This window comes from Manis pentadactyla, chromosome 10, assembly GCF_030020395.1.
Source record: "Manis pentadactyla isolate mManPen7 chromosome 10, mManPen7.hap1, whole genome shotgun sequence".
In the NCBI taxonomy this organism is placed as follows: Eukaryota; Metazoa; Chordata; class Mammalia; order Pholidota; family Manidae; genus Manis; species Manis pentadactyla.
Genome location: NC_080028.1, coordinates 38626878 through 38638194, shown reverse-complemented (window position 1 = coordinate 38638194; position 11317 = coordinate 38626878). Strand labels below are relative to the sequence as shown.

Sequence of the window (11317 nt, the reverse complement as noted above, 5' to 3'; positions counted from 1 at the left end):
CTTCTTGTACCCCCAGTATCCAGTTCAGGATCTGAAGCATAGTAGGCACTCAGCACATATATGTCAAGTGAACAGATGAATGAATGATTGCCCAGGGGCCTGCACCCTGTGGGGAGGGAAGCCAAAATCCTAGTTGCTTCATTTCTCACATATCTTCATCTGACTTCTTTCCTCAGATGTGCTAGGGTATCACATGGAACCCTCTGACTTGAACCATCTCTGAGAACCACCAAGAAGGAAGACAGTAACCCAAGGCTTCTTGGGTGCCTAGAGTTGCTCCTAGAACTTGTCCTTGTCCTTTGGCCCCCCGAAAAGTGGCCCAGATATTCTGATGATCCGTTTCCATGTCCCAACACTTCTTGGCAATGATTTTATCATGACCCACCATGCAAAGAAAGGAAGGAAACAGAGCTTGGGTCTCAGAAAGGAGAAAGGAAGGAGTGAGGCAGGTTTGGTGTAACTAGCAGGGGAATTTCAACAGAGAAGCCCAGATTGTACTGGCCAAAACAAAAATGAGTAGGACTGGTGGCGAGGACAAGGGAGGAAGTAGCTAAAGTTGGGCAACTGGGGAATTTCTTATTCTTTTAGTCTAGTATAAAAAGAGAACCAAAAGCAGGATACCTCCTACTTGAAGCCTGACTGCCCATCAGAAAGAATTACTCTTTCAGTGGGTTGGACTTCTTCCACTGGAGGGAGAATTGAAGGCTGGGAGACTTGGGTGAGTACTTTTGTGGTAGATTTACTTTCTCTGTCTACTCATCTCCCAGATGGTTAAAACAGGTTTGTATATGTGCATAATGGACAGGCACAGAAGGGACTACAGGGGCATCCTGCATACAGAGAGGAGAATCCTGGGTGACCTTAGGGGATGGAAGGAATTGGAAGGATTGGGGGGCACTGAGGTTGCTGAGAGTATCTGGATGGATACTGAGGAGGCCTGGAGTCTGTTGTGGACAGAGACTAGGAGATACTTAGATAAGCATTTGGGAAATCTTTGAGAATGGGAAAGGACTAAAAGAGCCTAAGGAGAATGTTGGGGATCTTGTGATGAAGAGGCTTGGAATGGTTTGGGAGGCTGGTGAGCTCCCAGAGCAGTTCAGGTGTCTGAGGCCCAGAGCTGTTCAGGTCTAAGTTCCAGACCAGGTTTCTGACTCCCTGTTCCTCTTCTACTCCTCCCTTTTCAGCTTCCATCATGTGGAACACCAACCTCAACACCAACTTCTCCTGCTACCATGAGTCTGTGCTGGGCTATCGTTACGTTGCAGTTAGCTGGGGGGTGGTGGTGGCTGTGACAGGCACCATAGGCAACGTGCTCACCCTGCTGGCCTTGGCCATCCAGCCCAAGCTCCGTACCCGCTTCAACCTACTCATTGCCAACCTCACAGTGGCCGATCTGCTATACTGCACCCTTCTCCAGCCCTTCTCTGTGGACACCTACCTCCACCTATACTGGCGCACTGGTGCTACCTTCTGCAGGGTCTTTGGGCTCCTCCTCTTTGCATCCAACTCTGTCTCCATCCTCACCCTCTGTCTTATCGCCCTGGGACGCTACCTCCTCATTGCTCATCCCAAGCTCTTTCCTCAAGTTTTCAGTGCCAAGGGAATAGTGCTGGCACTGGTGGGTACATGGGTGCTGGCTGTGGCCAGCTTCGCCCCTCTCTGGCCTATCTATATCTTGGTGCCCGTAGTCTGCACCTGCAGCTTTGACCGAATCCAAGGCCGGCCCTACACCACCATCCTCATGGGCATCTACTTTGTGCTTGGGCTCAGCAGTGTCAGCATCTTCTATTGCCTCATCCACCGCCAGGTGAAGCGAACAGCACGGGCACTGGATCAGTACAAGCTGCACCAAGCAAGCATCCACTCCAACCACGTGGCTGGGACAAATGAGTCCATACCTGGTCATTTCCAGGAGCTGGACAGCAGCAGGTTGGCATCCGGAGAGACCAGCGAGGGGATTTCATCTGAGCCAGTCAGTACTGCTACCACCCAGACCCCGGAAAGGGACTCATCAGAAGTGGGGGACCAGCACAGCAATAAGGTAGCTAAGCAGATGACAGAGAAACACCTTCCAGAAGCACCTGCCAGAACCGGGGCAACTAAAGCAGGCCAAAGGGCTCAGGAGTCTCCATCAGAGTTTAGGAAGGTGACTCGGATGTGTTTTGCTGTGTTCCTTTGCTTTGCTCTGAGCTACATCCCCTTCTTGCTGCTCAATATACTGGATGCCAAGGTCCAGGCTCCCCGGGTTGTCCACATGCTTGCTGCCAACTTCACCTGGCTCAATGGTTGCATCAATCCTGTGCTCTATGCAGCCATGAACCGCCAGTTCCGCCAAGCCTATGGCTCCCTCCTAAAACGAGGACCCCAGAGTTTCCGTAGGCTCCACTAGAACTATGTCCCCAGTCACCAGAATCCAGGACTGTCCCTTCCGGAACTAAAGTAACCAGCTGGTATGGAAGTAGATGAGAGAAAGACTTGTGGATATTTTCACAGACAACCTTCCTCCACCCTCAAACAAGACCTCTCTATCCCTGATCAATGTTTCAGACCTAGGCTGCCCAAGGTACATTATTAATTATTAATAAATGAATTCTATCCCTTTAAGGATCAGCTATGGTCTTTGAAGAAGGAAATAGGCCAGAGTTGATGTACAGTCGGAACATAATAGTTGAAGGTTCTGGGAGACCTAGGTCAGAACAGAGGCAAGAGGAAGCAGTCTATCAGGGACATAACCTTCTGCTGGGGGGCTTCCAGCTATAAAACATTTGAGTTGGTTTAAGAGGAGCGACCTCTTTTCTTTGTTGAATTTCCCAGAAATGTCCCCTGCCCCTGACTACTTCTGCCAGGATCTTCCATTCCCACAAACAGATTTATTCAGCTCAAAAAAGTTTTGTAATCCAGCTTTGATAACCACTCCAGTGAGCCATCCAGCTCCCTGGCCTTTGCCCTATCTTAAGAGAATTGCCACGGAGGAGGACTCCTTGCTCTGCGTAAACTGAACTGAGCTTAACTGAGGCAATGGTAGACAGGGGTTCCAGCTGCCCTCAAAGAGTCACACTGGTCAGAGGTAACACACCTAGGTCCTGGTCCCTCACTTCCTCCAGATTTGCTTTTGTCATCCGGGCTTATGAGAACAAAACAGAGATTCTAGTTAAGAGGGTTAAGGGGCCAGGCTGAGGGGAGATCATACCATTCCCCTCTTCCAGCATGACGAACAGCCTATCATCCATGTGCTTGTATACACAGGATAAAGTACCTGTGGCCACCAGGTGACGCTGGTTCTCTGTGTTTCCTTTCTGGCTTTCTTGTTGAGGACAGAAGGTGTCAAAGGGGCTGGGAGTCCGGAGACCACCCCTTTCCCTGCCAGCGAGCAGGGGTGGAGATCCAGGGGTCTGCACCTCTCCCTTTTCACCAAAGCTTAAGAAGAAAAGTGAAAAAGTAGACATATATTATTCATGGGATACTTATTTTCTACTTGGTTGAGGTGGGAGGAGCAGGGTGGACACTGTGCTGGTACTGAGGATGGAATGTGAGTCATGTTTACAGTAATGCTGCTCTGTCTGCAAGCTGTCCTCTCCCTCCTCCCAAGTCCATGGTTTACGAGAACATAGTGAAGAGCAGAGAGATTAGACAAAGAAGGGCAGAAACAATCATAGTTCGGGTTGGACAGATCAATATCTTCACGTTCAACATATTTTCAGGACCCAGGAATCCTGCCTCCTAATCTGGAACATGTGCTTCTGAGTGTCCTCCTTCCACAAAATTGCAGCAGCCTAAACTGAGTCAAGTTCAGGCAACTGAGGCATGGGGCCACCCACGTGAACAGCCGGACCAATAAAGAGCAGCAAGACCAATAAAAAACATCAGCCTGGGAGTATACAGACCAGGGGTCCAGTCAAGGCTCTCTGATCATTAGCTCTGTGAACTTGAGCAGTACCCCAGACCATTCTTGGCCTCAGGTTATATCATGTGTACAAAGATGGGGACCAGGTACATTCTTCCTTGTGTCTAGGGCTGTCCTAAATGCTGTAAATATATTATTTCATGTAATCCTCACAAAATTTACCATGAGATAGCTATTGTAATCTTTCTTACACATGAGAAAGTTGAAGCGCAAATAGGTTAAACAGTTTGTACAAAGCTGAAAGGTAAGTAGTGTGACCATGATTTGAGGGCAGAGAGTCTGACTTCAGCCCATATGTCTAACCACTACAGGACAGTTGCTTTTCTAAAACTAGGATCAATTGACCAGATGATCCCTAAAACTCCTTCCTCCTCAGATCTTCTAAGAAAATTGACAATTCTCTGAAGGGTTGTAATAGAGTTCACTTTTCATAATCCTTAAAAGAAATTTAAAAGCTTTGGCAAGCAGAGGAGCAGCAGTAAGGATTGAGGTTAGATCTCAGGAAGGACTTCCCAATCGTTGGAAAAAATGACTCAGGGGACACAGGAGGAAACCCTGGAGTCTGAGTCCAGAGGACAGATCTTAGCAGGAAAGCAACCTCCTCCTCTCTCACCCTCCACGGCCCACACACCCACCCTTGCCCCTAATTTCAATCAGAACTGGGCTGAGAGGTGGAAGAAAAGTAAGATTCTCTCTCAGGCTCTCTCTCTCCTGTGGGTGTGTATGGCGCGCGTGTATCCACGCACGAGGTACCTCATAGTGCGGAGCTCACATGTGTCTCGGGAAAGTGTGTATGTGCATTTGGGGTCCTCATGAGTGTGTCAGTGTCTGTCTTTGTCTCTATCTCTTGTCAGTCTCCCGCCCGAGCCGAGCTCTATCGCTGACTTTCTGACGCTATCTCTCACGGCTTCTCTTTGTCTCTCTCCATCTGTCCATCTCTGCTGGAGGCTGTCTTCATCTCTAGTACCTCTGTTATCGCCTTTTTTCTCCTACACTCGTTCTTCCCCGGCTTCTCCCCCTCCCGCGTCCCCTCCCCAGTCCCCCGCCCAGGCAGCTCTCGCTCGCTTGCACTCTCTCTCTCTTTCGCTGTCTCTTACAGGCAGATTTATGGTCAGCCCAGGGTCTTTCATTGGCCAAGCACTGACAGGACTTGATTTAACGTCCCCTCTTATTGGCTAAACTTGACAGGCCGATTTACGAGTCACCCTGCTATTGGCCAAAGCTCCACAGCCCTGATTTATGGCTCAGTGGCTGCGGGTAAGGAGGCGCAGCTGGGGTGAGAGGCTGCACCTCCCCTCGCCGCCGCTTCCGCCTCCTTCTCCCCAGCTTTTTCTCCTCTTTCTCTCCCTGCCTTAAAGGAGCCGCACTCACTCTACCTGTCTCTCAAGCCGCCCCCTCCCTTCTCTTATAGCCATAGGGAGGGGGAAGTGGGGCGTAGTGGTGGTAGGAACTGAAACAGACGCCGGGGTCTGGAGGGGTAAAGATGAGCAGAGGAATCTGAGGGGTGTCGGGTACAGCAGGGAGACAAGAGAGGATTGAAGAGGAAGAGAGGTTTCTGAACTGAAGAGCGAAAGGGAAACAGGCGGGGGTTGCGGGCAAAAGGGGAGACAAAAAAAGGAAGGCTGAGGAGAAAAGAAAAACTCGGGGGGCCGGGCTGAGGAGAAAAAGGGAGACTTTTGTGAAACGGCGTGTTTGAAGGGGCCACTGAGCTGAAGCAGGGTTATTCCGGAACTAAGAGACTTTTCTTTTTCAAATCGTAGTATCCAGACTGAGTAAGAGACGGAAATTTCCTCTTCACGCAATGGCTCTAAAAGGGGAGGGGTTTAGAGGAGCAGTCAGAGAAAGGCGCAATAGAGGGATGAGAGAGGAGCGGGAAAGGAAAACCGAAAGGTAATTAGAGGGAGGATGGTGACCTAACGGAGAAGACACAGCTAACGTTGGTTTTTAGTTTTGTGTTTGGGGAGGTGTAGTGAGAAAAGGCGAATCCTCAGAGGAACGATTGAGAGAAACAACTCTATTCTTCCTCTCGATGAAGACCCATAGGCGTCCGCTTGGGGGCGTCTCCCCCAAGAGGTGTTCTACTTCCTCAAGGCTGCAGTAGGCTCCCCTCTCCCTACACCTCACTCCTCCCCCTTGCCCACCTCCTCAGTTAAATTTATGAGTTCAGGGCTGGCCTTCAGGAATTAGGAATATTTATGCTTCTTTGAGAGTGAGGTTTGGAAGATGATAAATAAGGGGCCATGGAGGGGGGGTTCTTGGAGCTCCTATTTTTAGCGTGGCCACTTTCCCAAAGCCCCCACCCACCAATTCCCTCTCATCCTGAGCCAGAAAAGGGAGCACTAGGGAGGTGGGGAATGGGTTTCAGATATCAGGAAGGGGGGTTGACTATCCTGGAGAGCCCCTCAGAGGACTGCAGATCTTTGCAGCAGAAAGGATTGAAGGCAGATGGAGGAGGAACTTTCCAAGCATCCTGGTGTTCTTATAGCCCCTGGAGTGCAGTTACAGCACTTCTGCAGAAGATGGAGAGAAATGGGGAGAAGCCAGTCCCCCACACACACACCCCATTAAGCCAAGTTGCTGAGGAATAGGAGAGAGGAGCCAGGAAATTCAGAGGCAGATTTCTCTGCCTTGTCACCTCCCTCATAGGGAGAGGAAGATTTGAAATTCCCCACCCCTCAGAGACCACAGCCTGGGTGCCTGGGAAAGGAGGCTCTAGGAATGTGGGGCTCAGGGTATCTCCTGGGAGTCTCAGCCCCCAACCTATCCCCCCCACCCTCTGCTCACTGAGATTTAGAAACAGCCAGTAGTTCTTGATACACCTTGCCCTGGCCTCTCAGAAAATAAGAAAGAGATCTGACCTGTGGATCCATATGCCTTCTCCAGTCCCTCAGCTCCAGGTACCATGTGTCTGTGACCCCCCCAGCTCAGTCAAAGGGCTTGCTCTGGGCTTGGGTAGGTAGTAAACAAAGATGGGGTCCGAAGAGAACAGAGAAAGCTGGAGAAGAGTTGCTCCCTTCCCTACACAACACACACTCCCTCTACTGTGGCCTTAGCAAGGATGGCCACAGTGCATGTACATGCCCACACACGCATATACACACCAGACTGTGCTGCCTGGAGTGGGAGAAGGGAGGGAAAGAAGGGCCTAGACTGGCCCTTTAAGAGCTTCTTAGGGTCAGAAAGCCTGGGCTACAGAAAGGGGAAGGAGCTGATGTCAGAAGACGGATGGGCAGCAAGATGGGGATTGATGCTAATGGGGGAGTTAAAGCTAAGTACCCAGACACTCAGAGGGCAGAACTGCAGATCTGTCTTCCTTATGCTTACCAGCCCCCTCCCCAAACCAAGGCTGTAAATCTGTCTTCTCAACTGGGGGAAGGGAGAGTGAGGAAAATTGAGATGCTCTCTTCTCCCTCTTCCTGTTTCTTCCTTACCCTGCACTCCCTACTCCCAATTCTTTTGTCCTCCATCAATCTCTCCTCCCAAACCCCTCCCCACTAAAATGTCTGATTTGGGGCTTTTCATAAGGAATTGAGGGAATTGCTTCAACTTATGAAAGAGTTTAAACTACAAGAAAGTCTCCCCAGCAGAGCCCAGGTGGGAATGAGTTGGGTGATTGTAGTGAGAGACTGGTAGGTTGGAAGCTCACAGTTGCCTCAGTTTCTCTTCCCTCCACCTCTTCTCACTTGGGAGGTAACTCTAGCGGCCTTCTCCAGGGATGGTCGGGTGACGGCAGGAAGCAGGATTTGGATGCTAGGGGCCAGAAGGGGTCCAAGAGCTTCAAAGTTGGGTTTGTGGAGGCCTCTGACACATTGAGTGAGCTGCTGGAGGGGTTAGTGGGCCTCCAAGGGCAGCTAGGGAAGCTGTAGGAGCCGTCCACTGAAAGATATATGGTCAGCTTCTCGGAAACTCCTGGATTATACATTCCCTCTTCTTGCGCACACACCCTGCCTGCTGAGCAGAGACAATTTCAGGCCAACAGTCTATTTACTGTAAAGGCAGGGGCCAGGGGCTCATACCTCTCAGGAGGTAGTTGGGGATCTCAGGGAAGAAGGCCTCAGAGGGGCTGCAGCTAGTAGCCTTTTGTTTACTTTCAGATGGGACTGTATTCTCATCTTTGGGACCCATAATCACCTTTATCTCCCTCTCTATTGGCAGTCAGGGCCCTCTCCATGTCATCTATTGCAGTGTTAAACCTGAACTTCTTTCTAGTTCTGGAAACAATTGGGGCCTGATTGCTCCCTGGTTTCCAAATCCCCCTCAGTATCCATAAAAGAAAGACTCTCGGATATCAACCTCGTCTCTTCCCTCCTCCCAGGTTTTTCCTTCAAGGCCTAAAATCACCTTGAGGCCATCGTCTCTCTGTTTCTTAAGTTTTCAGGGACATGGAGAGAGCAAGATTGGAATGGAAATGGTGGGAGTTGTGAGCAGGGGCTGTTGGAACCCAGGTTTCTAGCTTCTGAGCATCTGGCCGAGCACTCCCTCCCATCACAGGGAGGTCAGCCACTGCCCTCAGCCCTGGTCTCTGGCTGCTTCTCTACCCTGGTGATAAATCCTGTCTTTGTCTCCTCTCCAACCTGGGCCCCAGGCAAAAGCAGGGGTGGGTCAGAGACTGGGGGAGGGGTCAGTGTGGAGGAGGGAGACATACAAGGAGTGGGAGAAGATGGACAGGAGCAGCTGGTGAGCAGGCATGGGAGGTGGGCAGTGAGGGGCCAGGGCCTCTTAACTCTACAGACCCTGACTGCACATTCCAGCCGGCCTGCATTCCAAATGAGAAAGCCAGGATTCCTGAGATGTGGAAATGCCTTGGGAATGGCCCCTGGAGCATCAGGAATACTGGGAGATGGGGGATTTGTGGAGTGTCTCAAGGAAGGAGACTGCTTGAAGAAATGGGAGAATAAGAATACTGTGGGAATCATCCTTATCCCCACCACAAACTCCTACACAAGTGTGCCATGCATGCACACACATCAGATAGACAGACAGACACACATGAGAATACAAGATTTATGGCCCATCAGCATGAGGGAGCCCAGGAGAGGCAGCCTACCCCTTGACTGGCCCCTGCCCAGCTACCTTCTCTTGCTGTGACTTTCCAGTCTCCATCTCTTTTTTTCTGTTGCCAGTCCTAAAGCTTTTTGTGTCAGTTTCTCTCTCTCCAGGTTTGTTATGCTATTTCTCTGCTAATTCTCAGCCTCTGCCTCTTCCTCTCTCAGTCACTTTTTCTCTCTCATTGTGCTTCTCTTTTCATCTTCCTGTGCACTCCCTATCTGCCCTGCCCCTGTACCCCACTGCCACCCCAGAGTCCTCAGAGGAATGGGAAAAGAGAAGAGAGGCTATGAATGGAGTCCCTGCTTTGGTGGGAGGTCTGCAATATTATTGTGTTACTGATATGGGATGGAAGGGAGGATGGGAGGCCAGGTGACCAGCACAGCAGCTCAGCTGAGGGAGGAGAGGTGAAACAAGAGGGGAGAGATTGACAGAGAAAAGACACTAAAGATAGGATAGTAAAGACTAAGGGTTCCCTTTAGTGTATTTTGGGTCAGTTTGAAAGGGAGGAGCTGAGAGGCGTGTACTGAGTCAACTGAAACAGAGACCAGACACAAGATCTGGAGACCCAACCAGACACAAAGATGTCCAGCAGGAAGCCATAATTCTGGGCTCTCCTGCCTACCTGGGAAGGTCTTACAGACCTCTCTCTTTCCTCTGCATATGGTCTTGAAGTACTGTTCCCCCCCCATTCACCTCCTCCCCTACTACTTCCCCTCCCCACCAGTGAGAATGACATCAGCTCTGACTGCCACTGTGCTCAGCCCTGATGACGAACTCTCCCATGGGTGAAATAGGCCAGTCACCTCTGCCCTGCCCATTCATTCTCCAGTCCAGGAGCTGGGGTTTACACAAGCCAGCACCCCAAGGTGGGAGTGGGAAGAAGCTGTACCAAGAAGCCATCTGCAGGACATGGTGGAAAAAGGGGGTGGTGTGGGCAGGGGTGGGAGGGGAATGGGCAGTAGGGGGAAGAGAGGAGCTGGAGGGGGCACTTAAAGAAGAGGGGTTGCAGCATTAAATCACCCTGTGGGGGGCTCTCTCTGCCTGAGCTCAGAGGGGTGGGGAAAGGAGAGACATTTGGGGTGGGGGACAGAAGAATGGGGAATCGCCACATCTGGCAGGCAGGTGTCTGGCACTATTCAGGCTGCAGTCACTTTCCCAGCCAAAGGGGAGGGACGGGGAGGAGGGAGGAGGGGCTTCCCAGGGTTCCCTGGGGAAGGAAAGGCTTACAAACAGAGATACAGAGGCCCAGAATCAGAGACCAACTGAGGGAGATAATCAGACCCTGCTCCCTAGTCTCTGTCCGCTTCAGTCAGTGCTGGAGATGGGTTTGCTTATAGTGCTGAAAGAAAACTGCTGGCCAGAGGACTGGGTAAGCCAGGAAACCAAAGTTCCATTCCTCATGGTTAACAGAGAAGGCAGGAAAAGTTCAAACTAGGCCAGGCTGGGGAAATAAGCTCAGAGAATTCCAAGTTTGAGAACTGGATAGAACCCCATTCTCCACACAGTCACTGACTGGCATGGCCGAACTCTCACCCTCCCATGCCCTAACCCCTGCCCGGGTCAGTGTTGGGTGTTAAGTAGGAAGATTAGGGTGATAAGGTTAGACCCGGCTTTTTCTCCAATTCAGAAGGCAAAGATATCTAGCCTTCATCCAGCCCCTGGACCCCAAATTCCAATGCAAGACTACAGGGGTATACACCCAAGCATTTTTCTTTTTCTATCTTCTGAGGAGGATTCCAAGCTCAGGTGCCCCAGAGTTGCTGAGCTTAATCGTCAGGTTCTCATAGAAGCACAGGCAAGATTGGACAACTCTGGGTCTCATATCTTGATGTGGGAAAGATTCTTCTCACTCCTGTTACCTTCCTTCCCTCATCCTTTCCTGAGGTCCTAATGTGGTCTCTCTTAAATTCTAGAATTGCTGGCCTTATCTTATGAGCACTAGAGGTGACTAAGAAGGAGACCCTTCAAAATACAGTGCAGAGGAGGGCCCCCCACATTCCCTCCTCCTTAAAATCCTGCAGAGGAAGGGGAAAAGAAAACCAAAGCATTCTCCTGTCGCCGCGGCAACCATAAAACCCCCAGCTAAATCCATCTTGTGAGCTCACCGCCCCATTAAGATGCAGGGCCAGGCTCTGCGCCAGCCCAGCCACATTCATTTGTGCGAATAAAGGTGGAGGAGGGGGAGGGAGGCAGGCTCTGGAGGGACGGGGAAATGGCGAGAAGAGGTTATTTACACCACCGTCCTGACCTTCTGGAGCAGCGCTGGCTCCGATAAATAACCCGCTCAGCGCCATTTCAGAGCAGAAGTGGGAGGTGCAGGAAGGGAGCAGGGGCTGGAGAGCCCCCATGCAGGTGCGCGTCTCT

The 11317-nt window shown here is 50.9% G+C and overlaps 1 protein-coding gene across 1 annotated transcript; it reads left to right on the top strand.

Annotated features, from left to right (window-relative positions):
• The first annotated feature begins 301 nt into the window (after positions 1-301).
• Positions 302-4440, top strand: GPR84 (G protein-coupled receptor 84). Its single transcript, XM_036915342.2, has 2 exons — positions 302-718; positions 1185-4440. Exon 2 carries the CDS (start codon positions 1193-1195, stop codon positions 2387-2389), a length of 1197 nt encoding a protein of 398 aa, XP_036771237.2. The 5' UTR covers positions 302-718; positions 1185-1192; the 3' UTR covers positions 2390-4440.
• The last annotated feature ends 6877 nt before the right edge of the window (positions 4441-11317 follow it).

Coding starts and splice junctions, on each gene's coding strand:
- GPR84 (XM_036915342.2), top strand. CDS start 1,193: ATGTGGAACACCAACCTCAACACCAACTTCTCCTGCTACCATGAGTCT.